This window comes from Halichoerus grypus, chromosome 4 (genome assembly GCF_964656455.1).
Source record: "Halichoerus grypus chromosome 4, mHalGry1.hap1.1, whole genome shotgun sequence".
NCBI lineage: Eukaryota > Metazoa > Chordata > Mammalia > Carnivora > Phocidae > Halichoerus > Halichoerus grypus.
The window spans coordinates 182,414,254-182,436,599 of record NC_135715.1 but is presented as its reverse complement, the minus strand read 5'-3'; the positions used below and the strand labels follow the sequence as shown (position 1 = coordinate 182,436,599).

Genomic DNA, 22,346 nt, shown 5'->3' with positions numbered 1-22,346 from the left:
GAGAAGGCTTGAATATCTTTTGGCCTTTGTTTCCAGGGCAGAAAGGAGAAAGAGGTCTTGATGGGCTCCCAGGATTTCCAGGACAAGAGGGACAGCATGGTCAGGATGGACTTCCTGGAAAAAAGGGGGATCCAGGCCCCCCAGTATGTATAATTCTTCTTTGGCTATCGAATTTCCTTTTCTTATATGGCCATGAAGCTTCTGTTTTCACCTTCTCAATTTAAAACTATAATGCAGTCAAGTGTCAACGTGCTAGAAATCAGAGTTGCCTTCTAGTGACTGCCACGAAAAGATGATTGTTATAAAAGGTGTGGCGTAATTGCAGATGGTCTGAAATCCTGAGTAATGGTTTAGTTATAGCAAGACTCCCTGTCCTGTCTTCGGTCTTTGTATCATTCTCATGGTGTGTATCTGTTTCAGGGGCCCTCACATCTATGAAGCCCCCAGTGACCTCAGGCCTGTTCAGTTAACTCTATAGGACGGAGGATAGAACACAGGTCCTGATAATGACCTTTGGTTCTGTCCCCAGATGAAGAGGCACATGAGGGGAGGTCGCAAGCAAGGGAGGGTCAACTAGTGCAAATCCCCTGAATTTTTACATATTGGCTGATGGGAAATCCCACTGACAAGTGATATTTCTGCACTTTTCAAACACGTTTTGGGTGGAGACCATGTGTAGGTAACGCAAGTCATAAGAAAAGACTATGAGACATGATCCAGTGCTAAGGAACTTAAAATATCTTGGGTACATGAGGCATTTTTGATTGATTACAATGTCACAAGAACTGAATGAGGTGTTTCGTGCGTATCATCAGTCTTCTGAAGAGCAATTCGCTTCTAGATTTTACCATCAGAAATGGAGGCTAAGGGTATGTTACTCCAGGTCACCTACCTATCAAGTAGGCTAAACTAGAGTGAAAACCCCAGTCTGTCTTACGCCAACACACGTGCTGCTTCTGTTAGACATGCTCCCTGCCATTGAGAACATCAGGCCTTCCTTGTCCGTGAGAGTCCTGGAAACTGTTCATTCCTTTGGAGTGAACGAGATGAGCCCCACATGGGGCAGACGCGGTGGCAGCCGGGGCTTGAGAGGCTTCTTCTCCACCGGAGCACAGCTTGCAGGGACCCTATGGGGAACTTGCCAGTTCCAGGAACCACCGCTCGAGGAAGCCCCAACAAGGGCTCCACAAAGATCTTTCTAGTTTTCCAGACCAGGTGCAAGCTTTGCAGCGGGGATTGATTTTACCATAAGCAATGCTGCCTTGTGATGTACTTGACACCCTGTTTTTATGAAGTTGCCTGAGGAACAAAACTAGACGATTAAGCAAAGGTCAAATTCTTAAGCAGGAGCAGAAAGTGTTTGTCAGCCCTTGGCCTGCAGATGTGGAGGGTGGTAGAGTCTATCCCTGTGTCTCCTCATAAGAATACAGGACAACAATTTCAAATACGTAAGAACTTATTTGTTCAATTTGTAAGCCTTCTACCTCCCTCAAATTATATATTTCTGTATTTCATTATTTTGGTATCAGCGAGTTGTTCTCACATAAAATTTCTCAAGTGTATTTAACATATAACACACACATGGCTTTCTGTATTTGAGGCTCAACCCCCCCACCAGCATATAAGTGTTTGTAAATATTTATGTAAAATATGAATAAGAAGCTGAGTTAATCATTTAAAATTACGTTTGCTATTGAGTCTCCTGGAATTATGAGGTTTTTCTATGTGTTTCTATAGCTTATGACAATGACTGCTTTGAACTCATGGACTAGCAAAGATTGCTAACTGACTCATGATGCAAACATTCCCAGGGGGATCATGAAGACGCATTACCAGGTGATGAAGGGTCTCCTGGACCGCCGGGCCTCCCGGGCAGAGCAGGACCTAGGGGACAACCAGGTCTGGGATTTCCCGGCCCACCAGGAGAGAGAGGGCCACCAGGAGCTCCAGGCCGCCCTGGTGAGAGGGGCCTCGAGGGCTTGAAGGGTCAGAAAGGTAATTTTGAATGTTTTGTGTTACAGAATGGCAAGGGAAATAATGGAAGCTAAAGTGATCCTCTCTCCTGGGCAAAGTTATTATAGCTATGGTTAGAACCGCTAAATAACATTCCTTCTAGCTGCTGTTCAAACCTTGATTGTTGTCTAACAAATAAAAACATTATAGCACAATCAATATTTAAAACAAATTCTTAAAATACTAAAATGTCTTTGTTGCTGTATTTGTCTGGCATACCAAAATTGCCTTTCATTCAATTTCTCAGTACCAACTCGTGCAATCTGTATTTAAATTTACATACATATTCAAAATATCTATTTGTTTACAGTCTTTTGAGACAGTGCAGTGTATCTTAATAAAAAACACTAACATTTCATTTTAAAAATACATCATTGTCCTTGAAAACCCGTGTGTAAGCATTCTAGGAAGAAAAACAAAGAAGGGATTTCAAATATATTTGACAGTTATCTGAATTTAAACGGTAAAGTGACTTGCAGTATTAGAGCGGAAAGCTTTTGAAAAGGCTGGAGGAAGATTTATTTAAGATTTTTTTCCTTTGTAATATGTACATATGCCTCAGGCTACATTATTAATTGTGAAGTGTTAGAACTGAGATAGTATTGTTCGTTCTTGCTTTGAAAACATAGGCAATAATTTGGTCCTCAATAAGGCTTAAGGTTATGGTTCTGGACCCATCAGAATCTAACATTATTTTTATTCAGTTGATACATTTTTGATTTGAGAGCATATGAAGCAATACATTATAATCCATTTGTTCTCTTATAAAAGAGAAATATTCCATTTCAAAGGGGGAGGGAACCAAGAGGCCCAAGCTTTGGAGTCTTCCTGTCTTCACCAGTGAAAATGGGGGGATGACAGTGACCACAGTGCAGAGTCATTAACAAAACCAAGAGACGATACATATGAAGGCCCAGATCCATGGCAGGCCCTCCGGAAATGGCTACTGGCATTAATACCTCACCGAGTGTCCTCATCTACACAGGCCTCCCACCCCCAAACCAGGAGTCCAGTCCTCTGAGCTCACTGTTCGATGTCGCTCCTACTTCATGATTTGCTAGGTCTTCCGATTCCATTGTATTGGGTGTCATTGGGCCTGTCAATACATTATTTTTTTTTTCCTAGGCTATTAAAACTGAAACTTCTTGGGATTTTTCTTATTCCCCTTATGTTCATAGCTGTCTGATAGTTGAAGCTCAGATTTCAGGACCCATCTTTTAAAAATTCAGAATAAAGGTAGTTCAGATGATCTAAGAACACTTGGGAGTCTTCTTTTCCCTTGAAATCCACATATACTATATGAAAAAATATCTTGATTGAGTTATCATTGAGATTCACTTTACGTGGGGTTATCGGTGGTGTGAATGCCACTTTGTTTGTTTGTTTGTTTTCATTCCAGGCGATACAATTTCTTGTAACGTCACTTACCCTGGGAGGCCAGGGCCCCCAGGATTTGATGGGCCTCCAGGTAGGATCAATGAGAAATTGCTGTTTTACACATTCCCCAGAGTAAAGGAACTGGTGACAGATGAACCGATAGTTAATCATCTGGCAACTAGTGAGGATAATTATCATCAGGTTTTGAGGGACTCTGGGAAAACAGCATTTGTGGTAAGTCACACTGGGGCTCAAGTCTACTGGTTTGGACATACTCTAGGTGGGGTTGTTTGATTTATTTTTTAAATTTCTGTGCAACAAAATTTACCTTGATGTGATCACGTATCAGTAGAAATGTCTGCCCTTTGAGAATTTTAAAACTGTACCTTCTTTCTTTTCTTATGCCCCAAGAGTGAAAAATGATAATGTGCTTAGTGATTGTAAGTTTTACTCTATTATTCTTTCCAAGCCTCAAGGGATGTGAACACTCAAATTTTAACTTGGCGGTTATACCTCCTTTAAAGTTATTTTAGCTGAGAGAACTTCCAGTAAGAAATCACAGAACGTTTAAAAAAAAAATCTCGATTCCTTTTGCAGGTGCTTCTAGCCTATACTTCCTTTGAGGGCCATATAATAAGGTGCAGGGAAATAGATTTTGGCCTTTATCCTGGTGGTTTCTTAGCAGGCCACACGCTGGCTGCCGTCTCCTTCCTCCTACAAGGAGGAGGTTTGCTCGAATATTTGTGTTGAGACGGAGCATGGGAAGGCACCAAAAGATTTATTGGAGTGGTGGTATGTGTCTCAAAGGCTTTTAGGGAGAATCCTTTAAAGTATGGCTTCTGAGAAAGTGCTTTAACAAAATCACTCTCTTTGAAACACTTACTTGGAGCACAGGATTCATAAAATGATTATGTAAACCAGGTGAGGCAACATCATTACTTACATAAAGTAGAAATACTCTGAAAATGACAGTGTAGATTCTTTTTAAATCACTTGATTTTGTTCTCATTTGATTTGTGTTTTATTGAGCCTGTGTTTTGTTATTATTATTTAGGACCAAAGGGATTTCCAGGTCCTCGGGGCACTCCGGGGTTGAGGTGTTTGGATGGGCAAAAAGGTCAGCGTGGCAAACCAGGAATATCAGAAATACCTGGTCCACCTGGTAAATAAGTGTTTTTCATTTAAGAATGTGTATATGCCTCCTAAACTCAATGAGCTTAGTAAGCAGACGGCCCAGGGAGCCCTACATAATGGGGGGGAGGGATGTTTTTTCTTGAAACCTTAAGCTCTTAGCTATGTTTTGATAACTTTTAGGTGCTGGTAATTTTGTAAATTCTCAGGGCTCCTTCCACCTGAAGCATGAGTTCCAGCCTATTATTGGTCTGTTATTTGATAGAAACTGCTCAGTCCAGACAGACTGTCAGTGAATGAAAGCAATGAGGGAAACATCGTTGGCTTCTAGGAGATACAAAATCACAATGTATTTTCTTACAAAAGGTGGCAAAGCAACATTGCCTAGTAAGTTATTCTTAATTTTAGTTAATACTCTTGTATTTTTAAAAAATGTGTTTTTATCAAAGTAGTAGCCTTCCATTTGTATTGGTTCTATATTTGTACATTTAAAAATTTAAACTATTTTTTTCAATAGGGTTTCGTGGTGACGTGGGCGATCCAGGTTTTGGAGGTGAAAAGGGGTCCTCCGTTCTCGGGCCCCCAGGCTCACCTGGTTCTCGTGGAGCAAATGGTCAGAAAGGAGTCATGGGAGACACTGCCTATGGCCGACCAGGTGCCCCAGGCAAGAGAGGTCTTTCAGGAGTGCCAGGGTCAAAAGGACACAGAGGTGACCCGGGACGTCCAGGCTTTTCAGGTATGAGGGCCGCTCTGTCCCTGTGGTCCATAAAGCTGGCTCAGCTCTGGAACAGGTCACTGCAGAGTATTTAGACTATCTAGCCATAGAAATCTAGAATGCAAGATTTCCCCCCTAAGCATCTTCCCTCCTAGATGAGCACTGGTCACATTTCAAGGAACTTGCATCTGTAGCGTTGTCTTTATATTTTATGGGTTGTTTTCAAATTCAGGGCAGCTCACTGTGGCTCAGTCCATTCGGGTTGATTCAGCAGCTACTGGACATCTGTCTGCTTCGGACTCAGGATAGCGTGTGAGCACTGTAAACGCCCAAGGAGCAGGCACCGGGTCACCTGCCCACTGCCGAGGCCAGGTTGAAGGAGGACAGGCTGCAAGAGGAGGGGCAGCTCAGGGGGGCAGAGCAGTGTGCAATGGTGTTCAGGGAAGCTGGCTGTGGGCTGGGCCCTGGCAGACACACTGTGTTATTTGGACAGGTGACAGGATGGAGGGACTTTCATTCCAGCAGGGGCAGCGGGTGAGGAAGGTGGGAGGATGGCCCTGGCACTGACTTACGTCTGTTTCCAAAATCACTAAGGATTCCTCAGGATCCTCAGTACAAGTCTTTAATGTATTTAGCAGTAACCCTGGGTAAGGATCCTTAAAATCATCATCTTTGGGGCCCCAGTCTCAGGAATTTTGATTCATTACATCAGAATTGGCTGGGTCCCAGCAGTCCAGCCCCTTGGGTGATGGTGACCAAGAGTGGACCCCAGACCAGACTTTTACAAACACTGTTCTGGTTCTTTTCGAGCAGTAGATGGGCCAGTATTTATTAGGTATCCGCAATAGTATCATAGTACAGGGCAAATGGAGGGCAGGGGATTAAGTCACCTTCTCTGTCACCAGGGAGCTTACTTACTCTGTAGTTGGTAAGTCAAAGTATTCATATACAAAACCCCAATTAGTTGGAAAGTAACAGGAGAATACATTCTGTGAGTCAATGAAAAATATTTTGACTTAGTAATCCTACTCTCTCACTTATGACAATGTATCTAAGGAAAGTGTTCAGCAGAAAATAAAGGTTATTGTGAAAATACTCTTGTATTATCCACAGTAGATGAACAAATGGGAACAATAAAGAGAGTTAAGTAGTACACACACACACACTCAAAGGAATACCATTCAGCTATTTTCAACTAAAATTATTTCAACTAAAATTATAAAGATTATAACAAAATGGAAAACATTTGCAGATTAATATGCAATGTGAAATAATCCAACAATTATGCGCTGTGATTACTACTTAAAAGATGTAAACTTATGAACAGAAGTATAATGAAAACATGGAAAAATAGAATAGATTTTTAGGTTAGGGCATGGGATGATGGGGGGATTGATTTTCTTTCCTGAAAATTATTACTCTGCCTTTCCAATATATAGAAATTTAAGAGTTCAAGGGATGAAATAGCTTACAAAAAGCACATCCATAAACTGCAAACTGGGTGTGTAAGCACTGTGGAGATTTGGTGTAATGTGAGAGGTTAATTAAAATCAAGAAGAACTGCATGGTGTTTAAATTTGCCCAAGCAACTTCTTTGTTGCCTACGTAACCATAACAAGTAACTCTATTAGTAATGCATGGTTTTCCCATTCATTTGGAGCTCACTACCATCCAGGATAAGAAAATCCTTTGAGAGACTTCACTCGTTTGAGCCCTGAGCTGGATGGAAATGCTTGTTTCTGGTATTGCTATGCATGCCCCTGTTGCGTCAGGCTGACTCCCTAGTTTCATACCAAGAGTGTCACGAGTGCGTTGTATCATTTCAGGGCAAGCTGGCAGGCCGGGATTCCCAGGTCTCAAAGGCCCCAGAGGCAGAGAGGGAAGTGCTGGGTTTCCAGGAATCCCAGGTCCACCTGGTCAGTCCTGCAAAGGAGGCGCCCCAGGGATAGCAGGACCACCGGGAGTCCCCGGGGCTCCAGGCCGGCCAGGTAAGTGTGAGCATGCACCAAGCCCTGTGAAGAGTCTGGGACTTGACCCTACTTCCGGAGGAATGAGCCCACCTGCTGCTCTTTTACGGACCAGCGCAACCAAGACCCTGCAGCAGAGATGAAGGACTTTCCTGTTCTAGAATGGCAAGTGGCATGTGCTTCCTGGTGGTTCGGGTCATTTCCCCTTGTCACCCTAGTCTCACGGGGACACCGAAGTGGGGCTTGGGGATGTTGCATTGCATGCACAGTGGGTCCCAGGATCTGCAGGGAGCACGGAGCCTGGGGAGCTGCTGCTTCATAGCCGCGGGCAGGACAGCCTGCTCCTTATGCTGGGGCAGGTGCTGTGTCATCCGTGGGCAGCACACACAAGCTTGAGAGCTAGCCCAGTTCTAGCCCATAAAGAGCGGCCAGGACCTTGTATTTTTGGTGCACCCAGCAAGACACGTAGGGGCTCAAGAGACCCAGGAAGAAGTGTGTCTCAACCCAAGGTGCTAGAGGGCTGTTTCCAGTGTGATCTTCATTTCACCATTTGGTTTGTCACCTGTTATTTAAATCCTATTGCATTTATCCAAAAATGGCAGCAAAATGCCCTCTGAATGGATCAAAATGAGATTGGGGCAAACCCTGCCACTACAGCTTTATTTCTAGCACCAGTAAAAACTAGATGATGTTGCTGTGATTTCTACAGTTCTCTCTGGTGAACAATCTGACCAAGTTTACTTGGCCAGAGCTGCAGGAAACACCTGAAAAGTTTACTTCCATTGGTTTCAAGAGTAAATACAAATAATATTTTTGTTCTTCACCCTTCCCCATTTTCCATTTTTAAAATGCTCTTTATAGTATTCGTGTATCTCTACTGGGAAATATTTATTCAAGTAATCTGCCTTTCCTTTTATAGCAGCCAGAAAAAGACGTTCCGAGACTGATGGAGAATTGCCACTGTGGTTTTAGCTGATAAACATTGTTTGTTTCATAGGAACGGATACACAATTTAAGCTATCGGGAACTTTCTTTCCTGCCCGTGTGTGAAGCCAGTGTTCGGTCTTCACATGTTGTTGTCCTTGTGTTTTTTCTCAGGTGCCCCAGGTTGGAAAGGACAGCGAGGGGATATGGGGCCTCCTGGTCCATCTGGAATGAAGGGCCTCCCAGGAGTTCCAGGACGGCCAGGGGCACATGGTCCCTTAGGACTCCCAGGTGTCCCAGGCCCTTCAGGGGATGATGGACTGCCTGGTCTTCCAGGCCCAAAGGGTGGGTAGCACTTTTCCATTATTTACCCCTATTTTATAAACTTGAAATCCACTGCCAAGTGAAGACTATTACATATGATCATACTATTGAATTACTGTTATTTCAGCCTGATATTGTCCTTCTCTTAGTGACAGCTCCCTTCTTCTTATCTCCTATATTTTTATTTCCAGTGGCAGAATGTTTTGGCATATGTAAATGGGAAAAGGTGGGTAGGGAGATTAAGCCCACAGAACCCACAAACACTTCTGCTCAACACACTAGGTAGAGCAGATCAGGTGTTGGGTCAGGGCTAATGTACTTCCACATCGGATGAGCCCCCACACGCCAGCCCCACGTCCCCCCCCCACATCTTAAAGCGTCATGAGATCAGGACTTAGAAACGTAAAGGCTCCCACTTCAGCCCTATGGGGTGGAAAGCTGAGTAGGCGAGCACAGCCAATACATGTGGCGGGGCTGATAGTGGTCATTCACCTTCGGTACAAACTGAGGTCCGAGGGAGGGCAAATCTCCATGCTGACGACAAGGAACGCAAACCTAGGAAGCATGCTAGCCTTTAAAATGTCTTTCTACAAATTCATGTTCTCATTTCATCAGGATCCCAGGGGCTGCCTGGCTTCCCCGGTTTTCCGGGGCAAAGAGGAAAGCCTGGCCCCGAGGGACGTGCTGGCCGTAAGGGGGACCCGGGAGAAGACGGTCGGCCTGGCTTCCTCGGAGACCGTGGGGTGAAAGGTGCCAAAGGTAAATGCACTTGACAGCACGATGATGCCACATTGGTGGTTTTGGTATTTGATCAGAACGTATAGAGATGGTCTTTGAAAAATAAATGGGACGATTCTGCAGCTTGGATTCCTCTTCCTTTTGGATTGCTGGTGTTTGTTTTAGAATCTTTTTTTTTTTTTTTTTTTTTAAAGATTTTATTTATTTATTTGACAGAGAGAGACACAGCGAGAGAGGGAACACAAGCAGGGGGAGTGGGAGAGGGAGAAGCAGGCCTCCTGCCGAGCAGGGAGCTTGATGCGGGGCTCGATCCCAGGACCCTGGGATCACGACCCGAGCCGAAGGCAGTCGCTTAACCGACTGAGCCCCCCAGGCGCCCCTGTTTTAGAATCTTAAACCAAATTCATTTTCCAACCTCTCAGTCTTATTGCATATAACTGATAAATGAATTGCTCTATTAATAGAAAAAATAACAAGGGCTTTGATATATGGCTATTGGGTTGAAAAGAACCTTCTCACCAGTTGGGAAGGGGGTGAGGCCCCCAGTCTCTGTTTCAATCTTTTCTTTCTTTTTTTTTGGTAAAGAGCCAGATAGTAAATATTACAGGCCCCTGTGGTCCCTGTTGAAACCACTCAGGTCAGCTTCTGCAGCATGGAAGCAGCCAGACATTGCAGGGAAACACGCTAATATAACTTGCGTTCCAATCGAATTTTCTTCATGGACACTGAAATTTGAACTTCATTTATTTCACATGTCACAAAATGTTATTTATTCCCATTTTGAGTTCTATCCCCTAATAATTTAAAAATGTAAAAACCGTAGCTCACGGATTATACGTAAACTGGTCACAGGTGGGATTTGGCTCTCAGGTTGTAACTTGCTGACCTCTGAAATAGAGTAAGTCCACTTTCATCTGAGCCATGAGTTACGCCTCCCCAGCTTCCTTTAAAGGAAGAGTTTTCAGGGCACCCTGGTGGCTCAGTCGGTTAAGTGTCCAACTCTTGATTTTGTCTCAGGTCATGATCTTGGGGTCCTGAGACCCAGCCCTGTGTCAGGCTCCAGGTTCAGTGAGGGGTAAGGGGGTCCTGTTTGAGATTCTCTCCCTCTCCCTCTGCCCCTCTGCCTGCTCATGCTCTCTCTCTCTCTCTAAAATAAATAATAAATCTTTAAAAAAATTAAAGTTTTCAAATAAATAAAATCTTAAAAAAATAGTTGTCCTTACTATTAAAAAATAAAAATTTCTAGATTACTGGTGTAAATGTTCTGTGTCCATCCCTGTTACATATTTACTTTTACCACTTAGCTAGGAGGCCATAGTGAGTGAAGGTAAAATCTCATTTCCAGTTTTGAGAATGAATGCTTGACAATTTGAGAAACAAGTTTTTTGTCCTTAAAGCACTTTGGGTAAATAGCCTCCTATATAATTTAAATTACTTTTACTTCTTAGTGGATTGATTCTACTCTTATTTTTGTTTTACTAGCCTGTAAATTTTTTTATTTTTTTATTTATTTTATTTATTTTTTTTTTTTTTAAAGATTTTATTTATTTATTTGACAGAGAGAGACACAGTGAGAGAGGGAACACAAGCAAGGGGGAGTGGGAGAGGGAGAAGCAGGCTTCCCGTGGAGCAGAGAGCCCGATGCGGGGCTCGATCCCAGGACCCTGGGACCATGACCTGAGCTGAAGGCAGACGCTTAATGACTGAGCCACCCAGGCGCCCCAGTAAATTTTTTTATAAAAGAATCAAGGGATCAGAGTCACTCTTAGCTAGCTTAGATTAAGTGATGTTTGCTATGCTATTATGGTCTCCAAAATAAAACAAATTTAAGAAACTGATATTACACTGTATGTTAACTAACTGGAATTTAAATAAAAACTTTTTAAAAAAATGCCCTAATTGGTGTTTGCTCCCGTGGTAGAAATACTCCCACCATGGCTGATTTAAAGCTGCCAGCACTTTAATAACTGGTTTACAAAATTCTTGGCTTGTTAGTAATTGGCTCTCACCATGCTGGTATGAGCCCACTTGAGCACACTTCTACAACTGGACAATGTTTATGAAAATCAGGTAGAAATACCGTATATTCGTCCTACCTTTCAGAATTCTCTATGTGGAGAAGCAAGTTGAAATAAGTGTTCTTTTAATGTAAGGAAAATAATAGAGGGTGGCTAGGAAGGGAAAGACAGGGAACTGTAAAATATGAGATGGGCAGTTCACGTTTTACTGGATGAAGAGACATATTTCAGATTTGGAACTTTTCAAGCCTATCTGTTTTCACCTAAGACTCGGACACCCATTTGGCTGAATTTAGCAAGTATCCACTGATCACTGCCTGTACCCCAGACCCTGTTGCTGGACACACTGGGAGGGGGATGTAAAAAGGTGCGGCCCTTCCTTTGGGAAATCCATTGTGATATTGTGCAAGCTATAAACATAAATATGGTTTAGGAAATGAAATGTGGATTTGCAAACTGGACCTGAAGTGTCGTAACAGAAAAATCATGTGTGTGGTGCTTCTGTTTGTTCTTCTCTTTCATAATTAATATCTGAAGGGGAGAGAGGACCCCCAGGAGATGAAGGAGAGATGGCTATCATTTCCCAAAAGGGGAAAACTGGGGAACCCGGACCTCCAGGAGATGGTGGATTCCCAGGAGAAGAAGGTAGGTAAAAGCTCATTCTTTTTAACTGTATCAAATGAGTTGGCCTTTCTAGATCATTCAAAGAAGCATGCATAAGGGGCAGCTTTCCTAATAATGCTGAGATTAGAGAAGGTCACTTTTTTTAGATACAAATATACACGGATTAACCTCATGTTGCATTTTTCTTTGGCTTTTCCATGCCAGAACTTAGTTAAAGTTCATACGTATGTATAGGTCTGGATATTCCAAACTAGGATCAGTCCTAAGATTGTACATCTAATACCAGTTCCAGCTTCCCAGTACCCCCAGTTGTGGTGACTGGTATTAAAATGAGTAACACAGTGATGACTGTCCAGGTCGTTTTGACCCATGCTTCTCCATCTTCAGCATGCCCACGAACCCCTGGGGCTCTTGTGAAAATGCAGATTCTGGATTGGCACGTCTGGGGCAGGCCCCACTCTTCCTTTCTAACAAGCACCCCAATGCCTGTGCTCCCCAGAAGCAGTATATGGCAAGGATTTTGGCCACCACATTTGTATTCTCTTGCCCCCCAAGTTCAGGTTTAGTCTGCGTGAGGCCCGGGCTCTTGTCTTGGCTCTCTCCTTAACTAGTTGTTAGGGGGCGAATGTTTTTTAACTGAGCTAGGTAAGTTCTTCATTTGTGAGATGAGTGTGTGACAAAGCAGATGGATGACCCTGCAGGCTCATTCCTCCCTTGGAGTCCCTTCATTCCTCCCTGAGTCAATTCATGGGCGCTTCTTTCCCAGTGAGGTCACTGAAGCCCAAAACCATCATGATGGGGCTTAGGGCAGGAACCAGGACTCCCCAAAACCTTGGGCTTCATCTCCTAAATAGAGGACCCAAACTCTCAGCCTCACTACTGCTCCACCCAGGATTTCCTCGAAGAGGTTTGTCACACTTGTAACCCCACCAGGTGATAAAGGCGATCCTGGGATGCAGGGGAGGAAAGGAGAGCCGGGAAGACACGGAGCACCCGGATTTCACAGAGGGGAGCCTGGTAGAACCGGGCAGCCAGGGCTTCCCGGCTCCCCAGGCCCCCCAGGCTCCCCTGGGCCAAGAGGGATTATTGGTTTTCCGGGATTTCCAGGTGACCAGGTAAGTGGCTTTGGTTGGGGAGGACAGAAATAATACAACCCTTTTGCTCTCGGATGCCCATAGGAGTCATAATTTGCCAGTGTACATCATTGCTCTTTGACTGGCTTTTAGAATGTAAGCGAAAAGAATGGAAGCTTCTGGAAGGCCATGATGTGACTATAATTTCTAAGCAGGGCTCATGCCTGTTTTCCCGTGACAGATGACAGAGTCACTTACTCCACATACTACCCTACCCCCCCCCCCAAGCCTAGTTTAAACAGCTCCACAGAAACTTTCCTCGTGATTACTGGTTTATCAGAGTAAAGAATCCTCTGAAAAATAACCCAAATTCCAGTGTCTAAACCTTCCTATCTGGTTGCAGATATCACAGATTTTGCTGTAAATACATTTGGTCTTCAAAACCATGAGTAAAATACCCCACTGAGAAGCCAGGAGGTACAATATGTGTCATAGACTACATCACAACTTCTAGAAGATGGATATAATTTGCTACCCATCTTTTGGAATCAAATAGATTTTTCAAGTTTTTGGTAAAAAAAAAAAAAGTCTTCTAACAATATTTTATTTGGTAATAATTTGCTCAATCAATCCTTAAAATTCAAATTATGTGATACATTTACTGTTTTGTAATCATGCTACCTGTTGGTACCTCTAATTCTGGAGTTTTAGTCACTTTTAAAAAGCTAGACACATGTATTAGTATGCTGCAATGCACTTCTGATTTTCTTTACCATTGCAAATATATGGAAATGGGTTATGGAAGATTATAACTGGATAATGTTATGAATATGTCATTTGTATTTGAAACCAAATTAAAGTCTTTTGTTACACTGTCAGGGTGAGCCAGGTTCTCCAGGGTCCCCCGGACGTTCAGGAATTGATGGAATGAGAGGACCTAAAGGTATGCTTTGGACATACAGCAGCCATCCACCAAGTTCATGTTTGTAATATTGTGAGCATGCACATTTGGTATGAAAATTAAAGTATATCCAACAAACTGCAACATCAAAGGGCTTCTTTTTTACTTTTTATTTTTTAAGTTTTTATTTAAATTCCAGTTAGTTAACATACAGTGTAATATTAGCTTCAGGTATATAATATAGTGATTCAACACTTCCATGCATGACCCGGTGCTCGTCACAAGTGCCCTCCTTCATCCCCATCACCTTTTTCACCCATCCTCTGACCCACCTCCCTTCTGGTAACCAGCAGTTTGTTCTCTATAGGTAAGACGCTGTTTCTTGGTTTGCCCCCCTTCTCTCTCTTTTTCCCCTTTGCTCATTTGTTTCTTAAATTCCACATATAAGTGAAATCATATGGTGTTTGTCTTTCTCTGACTGACTTATTTCACTTAGCATAATATCCTCTAGCTCCATCCATGTCGTTGCAAATGGCAAGATTTCATTCTTTTTATGGCTGAATAATATTCCATTGTATATGTATATACCACATCTTCTTTATCCATTCATGAAATGCTAGATGCTTGGACTGTTTCCATAGTTTGGTTATTGTAGATAATGCTGCTATAAACATCGGGGTGCATGTATCCCTTTGAATTAGTAGTGTATTTTGGGGTTAAATACCTAGTAGTGTGATTGCTGGATCATAGGGTAGTTCTATTTTTAACTTTTTGAGGAACCTCCATACTGTTTTCCAGAGTGGCTGCACCAGTTTGCATTCCCACCAACAGGGCAAGAGGGTTCCCCTTTCTCCACATCCTTGCCGACATCTGTTGTTTCTTGTGTTGCTGATTTTAGTCATTCTGACAGGTGTGAGGTGATATCTCATTGTAGTTTTGATTTGCATTTCCCTGACGATGAGTGATGTTGAGCATCTTTTCATGTATCTGTTGGCTGCCTGGATGTCTTCTTTGGAAAAATGTCTGTTCTTGTCTTCTTCCCATTTTAAATTGGATTATTTGTTTTGGGGGGCATTGTAAGGGTTTTGATATATTTTGGATTCTAATGAATTATTCATTATGGGGGTTTTGTAAGTTCTTGATATATTTTGGGTACTAACCAAGGGGTTCTTCTTAGACTCTGTTAGACGTCAAACACTCAAGACCCAAATCATCCACATTTGTCATTCAGATCCGAGGGTAGCAGGTAGAGAACAGCATGCTTGCGAGCACAGAGGTCTTTCTCCTCAGTGGGGGTCCTTGAGCAGTCTGTGTGGTGACTGAAGCTCCCTAAGTGGCAGCACAAGTACAAGGAGACCAGATCCACATTGTGGGCAGCGTCTACCTTGGCTTGGAAGCCTCCTGCCCCATAGGAGGTAATGTCTCTTCTAAAGACTCTGTAGATAGGGCTTTTAGGTTCCCAGTGACAAGAGTCACAGGACACAGAGAAGGCCAGAGCCATGACTTCCCTCCAGGTGTTAATACGTCACTTAAGAATTTCTGGGCCACATTTAATTTTCAGTTGGGTTATTTTTACCGTAAGCCAAGGGTCAGCAAGTGTGTTTTTTCAAGGGGTCAGATCACAGATATTTTCAGCTCTGTGGGCTCTGTTGTAGCTACTCAACTGTGCATGAAAGCAGCCAGACAATATGCAAACAAGGGGTGTGGCTGTGTTTCATTAAAAAGTTATTTACAGAAAGCTACAGGTTAGATTTGGCTTCATAGTCTTGGTTTACCTTGTGCCAAAAACAATGCTGCCTCATAACACAGCTGACATTCTACCTTAATCAGATTTGTAGGGAAACAGAAACACAAAGTTACCTGTGGATAAAAATATTCTTAGAGGTTTCATTTAACTTTTATTCAGACAAACAAGCAAACAAAAATCAGGATATCTTAAATTGTGATGTTTACGTAAACTTTTTTTTTTTTTAAAGATTTTATTTATTTATTTGACAGAGAGAGACACAGTGAGGGAGGGAACACAAGCAGGGGGAGTGGGAGAGGGAGAAGCAGGCTCCCCACTGAGCAGGGAGCCCGATGTGGGGCTCGATCCCAGGACCCCAGGATCATGACCTGAGCCGAAGGCAGACGCTTAACCACTGAGCCACCCAGGCGCCCCTTATGTAAACTCTTTAACATTGTTACTGTCCTTGTATACCAGTGGGTTAATATTTTTCTTTAAATCTATTTAAATATGATTCACTGTTTTAACCTTAGCTTTAACCTCACTATCTGTGAATTCACAGGTTTGATGAGCAGTTATATTTTACTTTATACAGATGAAAATGAATAACTTTAAAATATAAAAGAGTAGGGGCACCTGGTTGGCTCAGTCAGAATAGCATGCGACTCTTGATCTCAGGGTTGTAAGTTTAAGCCCCATGTTGGGTGTAGAGATTACTTAAAAATAAAATCTTTAAAAAAAAATACAATGAACTATAAAAGAGTAATTAATGAACCACCTAAAAATCTCCTCCCTTACCACAAAATGCTTTGCATTTTGAGAGACACTCCATAAGTAATAGGATAACTGCTATAAGAAAAAATGAACTGTGCAACTTATTTTTTCAGAAGGAATAATCTATATATTTTCCTCAGAAATAGTTACAAGAAGGGAAGTTCTCATATTTGAGTTGACATTTTATAGCTTCATGGTTTAAAACTCAGTCCTCTTCTAATTCCCTATGCATTTATTATAGTCCCTTTGCCTCTCTCAAAGTACAAACCTACCTCTTCTTATGTTCTTCATTCTTGTATCTGGCCATGTTTGCAAGGAACTGAAATGCACTCGTGGTCCCTGGAGTAAAAGTGGTCTCATGAAGCCCACCATAAGGCTAATGAAACCCAGCCCTTAGGCAACCCATGGTTTCTCTCTTGAGACTGTTCTGCTTTTCTTTATGGGCTGGCTTTTACTTACCTGCCAACTGGCTTCATCACCAGTATCCTTTCTGGATCTTTCTGGATATGTCTGGATTGCAAACATGCTCTGCATCAAAGCATCATGCTAATGACATCGTGATGATCCTTTTGGTCGCTGCCTCAATAACCAATGACCTCAAACTCTTGCTTTTTATCCCAACTTCTCAAGGAAAGACTTGCTGACCTGAGATGGACCAGATTTCTATCCCTCAAAGCCACAACTATGAGCAGGGTCAGGTGGAAGAGAAACTTCCACAAATGTGGGTGGGACCCCTTTGAAAGGGGTGTGGGTAGGAAGATATTATAAATCATACCTAATTGACTCTTACTCTCTCTTATAAACCCATCTGTTGTCTTGCCCGTCCCTGCCACACCATTTTGAGACCTCCGTTTATAACTGGCCCCCAGCTAGAAGTCCTGTGTCGGGAAGAGCACAGCCACAATGTGGCACAGCCCTGTGGTACTGTGGGAACCATTGCCTTCCGTGGCCTGCGAATATGTGGTCTCTTGTGAAGTCATCAATAAAGTGTGCCTTTTAATTTTGTTTTTACAAGGACACTGAGTTGAACTTCCTTGCAGAGAGCTTAAAATGTGATTACAGCAGCTAAAACAGGGGCAATTTCTGCTTTTTGTTTCTAAAACACCATATAAGAATATAGTCAATCAGTACCAAATAATTTCTTAAATAGATACCTAAATTTGAAACTATTTTTGGGAACTTAAAAACTCAAACTTATTAAGATCTATAGTTTCTTATGATTGTTATGAACTATAAAAATGATGTGTGTGTGTTTTTAAATCACATCTTGCCTCTATGTTTCCATTTGTTTTTATATAGGAAAAAAAGTATTTTTTCAAAAACTCTTCTGTAATATTTGAAGATAAATTATAAAGACAAATATGACAGTTATTAAGTCATGTGTATGAAACAAAATTAAATTATCTTAAATAATGTTATGTGCATTTTATCACTTACAGGAGACAAAGGTGATCCTGCAAGTCAGTTCGGCTCACCTGGTCCAAAGGGTGAACCAGGTAGCCTTGGATGTCCAGGTATAGCCACATGTTTTTCTTATTAAAACAAAAACGAATAGGGGCGACTGGATGGCTCAGTCAGTTGAGCGTCTGCGTCTTGGTCTCACCCAGGTCTTGAGCTCAGGGTCATGAATTTGGGCTCCATGTTGGGCTCCACGTTGGGCATGGAATCTACTTAAAAAGCAAACAAACAAAACAAAACAGAATAAATTTAGTTTGAAAAATAGAGCAATTACTTTATACTCCTAGCCGGCAATACTTATATCAGTATTTTCTTCCCCTCTTTACACACTAAGGTACATCCCGAAGGATTATGTATAAATGCTGCCACCACATCCTTGGCCCAGAAGGACATCAGGATTATATCCCAGGGATTCTCAGGCTTTTTCCACCATGGCTCACATGACCTATGATGTTGACATAACAATCCACTCCCCTTGGCATGCCCAGATTTTGACATGGTCAGAAATGATTATGGCAAGCAACCAAAAGCTGAACTATTTCACAATCTCTAGAATTATAAATGATACATTGGCAGTAACCATTCACACTGACCACAGCCTCAGGTTGTCATTCCTGCCCTTTCTTTCCTACTCAGAAAATCATATGTGAATGCCAGTGAGGAGTGCCATTGTTGAGCTATCATTGAATATCTCATTTACTAAATATCTAATTTACTAAAAACCAAACCAAAAAAAAAAAGTAAAATTTCACCACCAACAATGAATCTAAATTGTTCAAAACGGTACTTTATCAGTGATGATTGACATGTAATCCCTCAGAACGGATTACGATGTACCTGTGATCTTTTGCCTTCCGCTCAAGGCTGTGGCTGGGCTACAGTACATGACCCATCGTTGATGAAATATACATGCCTTTTAGCTTAGTAATTTTACTTGTAAGAATTTATCTGAAGTCAATTATCAGACAAATGTATAAAGATACATGCACAGGAATATTCATTGCATGGAAAGAACAAATGCCATCCACAAATGATAGGTTAAAGAAGTACACACGATCTCATTCAGCTGGTAGTGGATAGGTTTCGATGCGTCCCTTGTAAGTTAAAATATCTCCTATTAATAGTTTTGTGCATTTTTTAAATTTATGTATTTGAGAGAGAGAGGGAGAGTGGGAGGAGGGGCAGAGGGAGAGGGAGAGAGAGAGAATCTCAGGCAGACTGCCCATCGGGCTTGGAGCCCGACTCGGGGCTGGATCCCAGGACCCTGAGATCATGACCTGAGCTGAAATCAAGAGTCAGCCACCCAACTGACTGAGCCACCCAGGTGCCCATCGTTTTGTGCATTATCTTAAAATTGTCTTCGACATTAGTCATGTTTCATTACATACAACAGAAAGAATATATGAGCAGAAGTATTATCTGAAATTTTTGTTTGTTTTTATGCCATAAGATTGCTAAAATAGAAGTCCAACAGAAAAACAAGCTATTACAATGGCAAGAACTTTCCCACTCTCTTTCATATTGGTCTTCCCTCTGACATGGTCAAATAGATTTAGATAATATAGTATTTTAACCAAAGTGTGCAGCTGAAGTGTACATTTGGAGGGGAAAATAGTTTTGAGCTTAACATTATGGGGGTTCATAATAAGTACCAGAGTGAGAAAGAAGCCTGAAGAAGGGAAACCAGTGGTTCAAAGTCAGTCTCCATTATTACTGTCCGTGTGGTCTTGGGCAAGTTGCTTATCATCTTTGAGCTCAGTTTCCTCACTTGTAAACTGGCCCCATGCATAATTATAGGATTGTTCTGAGGATCAAATAAGATTCCTTGAAAGCAGGGGGTAAACTGAAAATTCCACCTTTACTGATATTTTTATGTAAACCATTAAGACAGTAAGATTTTATAAGCTGAAACTAGTCCAAAATGGAAGCCTTGGTATTACCTAGTATTTTAAGTGAAAAATTATAAATCTGAGTTATTTTACACTTAGGCTAACTTTTTCAAGAAAATTTGCCTTAGCCTAATTTCCCTGGTGTCCTGCAGTTGTCACCATTTAATCTGTTCCCTTTCTCATATGCCATAGCTTTAGCTTAAAATTTCCAAATTACATCATATGTTATTCACCAGCACAGAGTTTACCTAAATACACAAGTTCCATTGACTGGGAAAAGCTGCGTTGATTGAATTTGAATGAGCCCAACGAGAAGGCATCGAGCTGCTGCCTGTCTCAGGGGATTTTAAATGATTGTACTGGGTATAGTTCTACCCCCCCATCACCCCATTCAATTCAGCGAGAAAATTCGGCACAGATTAACTCAGAAGCTCTGTTCTTAACACAGGTGCAACTGGGGAGGCAAGCCTCAGTCTTTCCATTTGGAAATGAGAATCACACTGTTGTACCTTTACTGCAGGAATGTTTTCAGGATAAATAAAATAACACACAGTGAGGCTCATAGATCTTAAAGCTGATCAGGGACCAGGTATAGACTAACACAGGCTTGTTTCATGTGTGTTCTAATAAATAATGACTGTGCCTCCCACCACGGGTTTGTAAATCCAGAGGCATATATTTTATTTGCAGATTCAACTGGCTAATTTCAGCATGGACTATTGGGTTATCCTGTAAATCTGAATTGTATTAAAGTAATACATTGTAAATAAACAAGGGGAAATAGTCATCTTCTCTAGTAATCAAAGAAATGTAACTAAAGGAAGTCTGAGTTATTTTCTTCTTACTGAATTAGCAGGAAAACAAACCAACAAACTCACAAGTCCCCAGTGAGCACAGGGCAGGCACTTACAGTTGCTGTAACCAGTTACACGCAGTGGTGTGCATTCGGGCAGCACTTACCCAAACCACCTGGCCACCTCTGTCGAGAACAGAATGGTCTATTCTGAAAGACTAAACAGCAGCTGGACTGTTCTCGTCAGCAAGTCTCTGTCCTGAGATAGAGACTGTAGTAGATTGTTTCCTTTAACTTAAGGGATGTAGCCACCAGACGCAATGTGTGTTTCTGGAATGAGAGTCAGTGTGGAGAAACCAGCTGTGAAGGACATTAAGGGCCCAAGTGGGGGAACTCAAGTATGGAATGAGTACGGGATGATATTAACAATTGGTATTAATTTTCTTGGCTGCGATGATGTTATTTTGGCCATGTAGAAAAATGGTTTTTTCAGGCATACTTCCTGAAGTATTTAGGGATGGAATTCCATGATGCCTGTGATTTACTTTAAAATACTTCAGCAGCTTAAAATGCATAAAAATGAACCAAAATATAACCTAGAAATTCTATGCCTAGGAATTTTTCCTAAGGAAATAATTTGAGAAAAATGGATTAAAAATATATAAAGATCATTATGCATAGCAGCAAAGAGAAATAACTTGCATGGCTAATAGTAAGAGAAAATTAGGTTAATTAATTAAGATTAACCCAATAAGCGGGCGCCTGGGTGGCTCAGTCGGTTAAGCGACTGCCTTCGGCTCAGGTCATGATCCTGGAGTCCCGGGATCGAGTCCCGCATCGGGCTCCCTGCTCAGCGGGGAGTCTGCTTCTCCCTCTGACCCTCCTCCCTCTCGTGCTCTCTGTCTCTCATTCTCTCTCTCGCAAATAAATAAATAAAATCTTAAAAAAAAAAAAAAAAAGATTAACCCAATAAGCTATCAGCTGGTCATTTCAAAACAACAATTAGAGGGGTGCCTGGGTGGCTCAGTTGGTTAAACATTTGACTCTTGATCTCAGCTCAGGTCTTGGTCTCAGGGTTGTGAATTCAAGCCCTGTGTTGGACTCCACGCTGGGCATGGAGCCTACTTTAATAATAATAATAAGAAGAAGAAGGAGGAGGAGGAGGAGGAGGAGGAAGAGGAGGAGGAGAAAATAATAGCAAATTTGGAAAATTACTTATAATATGCTAATTTAAAAAATCAGAATATAAAATTGTGGGTCTTATTTGCACATTGTTGTACACATGAGAAATTGTATTAAGGTGGTAGGATTAAAGGTGTTTTGTATTCTTCCTTAGTGTTATCTTTTCAACAAGTAAACAAGTACTACTAGAAAATAATGTCAGGTGCTGAAGTTGGAGGTTTTATAGATGCCCCGCCTCAAAGACCAATCACAATTACTCAGATGTTTGATTCTTCTTTCTTTAGGACATCCCGGAGCACCCGGGGAGCAGGGCTTGCCCGGTGTTCAAGGGCCCACAGGACCACCAGGAAGTCAAGGACTACCTGGTGCCTTCGGACCACCAGGGTGTCCAGGTATTTTGAAAGGAGCCTGGAAATTTCCAGAGCACTCATCTATCTTCTAGGTTATCAGAAAGAGCCAACCTTCGCTTAGACTCTGCCACTTCCCAGATCTGTGACTTTGGACAAGTCACTCACACTTAACTGTTCCTCACCCATAGGGTGGAGCTAGTCCAATCCCAGTGGGTTGGTCTGGGAGTAAACCAAGACAACACCTGTTAAGAGCCTAGCAAGGTGCCAGGCACAAAGTGAGGGGCTGACAGATAAAAGCTCCTTTCCATCCCTCCTTAATCCCCCTGCGACTCAGATGCTGGTTTTCTTTTCTCCTTTAGACTTAAGACA

General features: G+C 42.0%; 1 protein-coding gene across 1 annotated transcript in view; it reads left to right on the top strand.

Annotated features, from left to right (window-relative positions):
* The window catches only part of COL4A4 (collagen type IV alpha 4 chain), a 118,371-nt gene that overhangs the window by 69,302 nt on the left and 26,723 nt on the right, over window positions 1-22,346 (top strand). Inside the window, exons 24-36 of the mRNA XM_036073722.2 lie at window positions 37-143; window positions 1,812-1,995; window positions 3,413-3,481; window positions 4,445-4,552; window positions 5,039-5,257; window positions 7,063-7,224; window positions 8,302-8,472; window positions 9,067-9,210; window positions 11,745-11,852; window positions 12,765-12,946; window positions 13,784-13,847; window positions 17,745-17,819; window positions 21,912-22,019. Of these exons, the coding sequence (XP_035929615.2) occupies window positions 37-143; window positions 1,812-1,995; window positions 3,413-3,481; window positions 4,445-4,552; window positions 5,039-5,257; window positions 7,063-7,224; window positions 8,302-8,472; window positions 9,067-9,210; window positions 11,745-11,852; window positions 12,765-12,946; window positions 13,784-13,847; window positions 17,745-17,819; window positions 21,912-22,019 (1,701 nt within the window). The remainder of the gene's footprint in view (window positions 1-36; window positions 144-1,811; window positions 1,996-3,412; window positions 3,482-4,444; window positions 4,553-5,038; window positions 5,258-7,062; window positions 7,225-8,301; window positions 8,473-9,066; window positions 9,211-11,744; window positions 11,853-12,764; window positions 12,947-13,783; window positions 13,848-17,744; window positions 17,820-21,911; window positions 22,020-22,346) is intronic.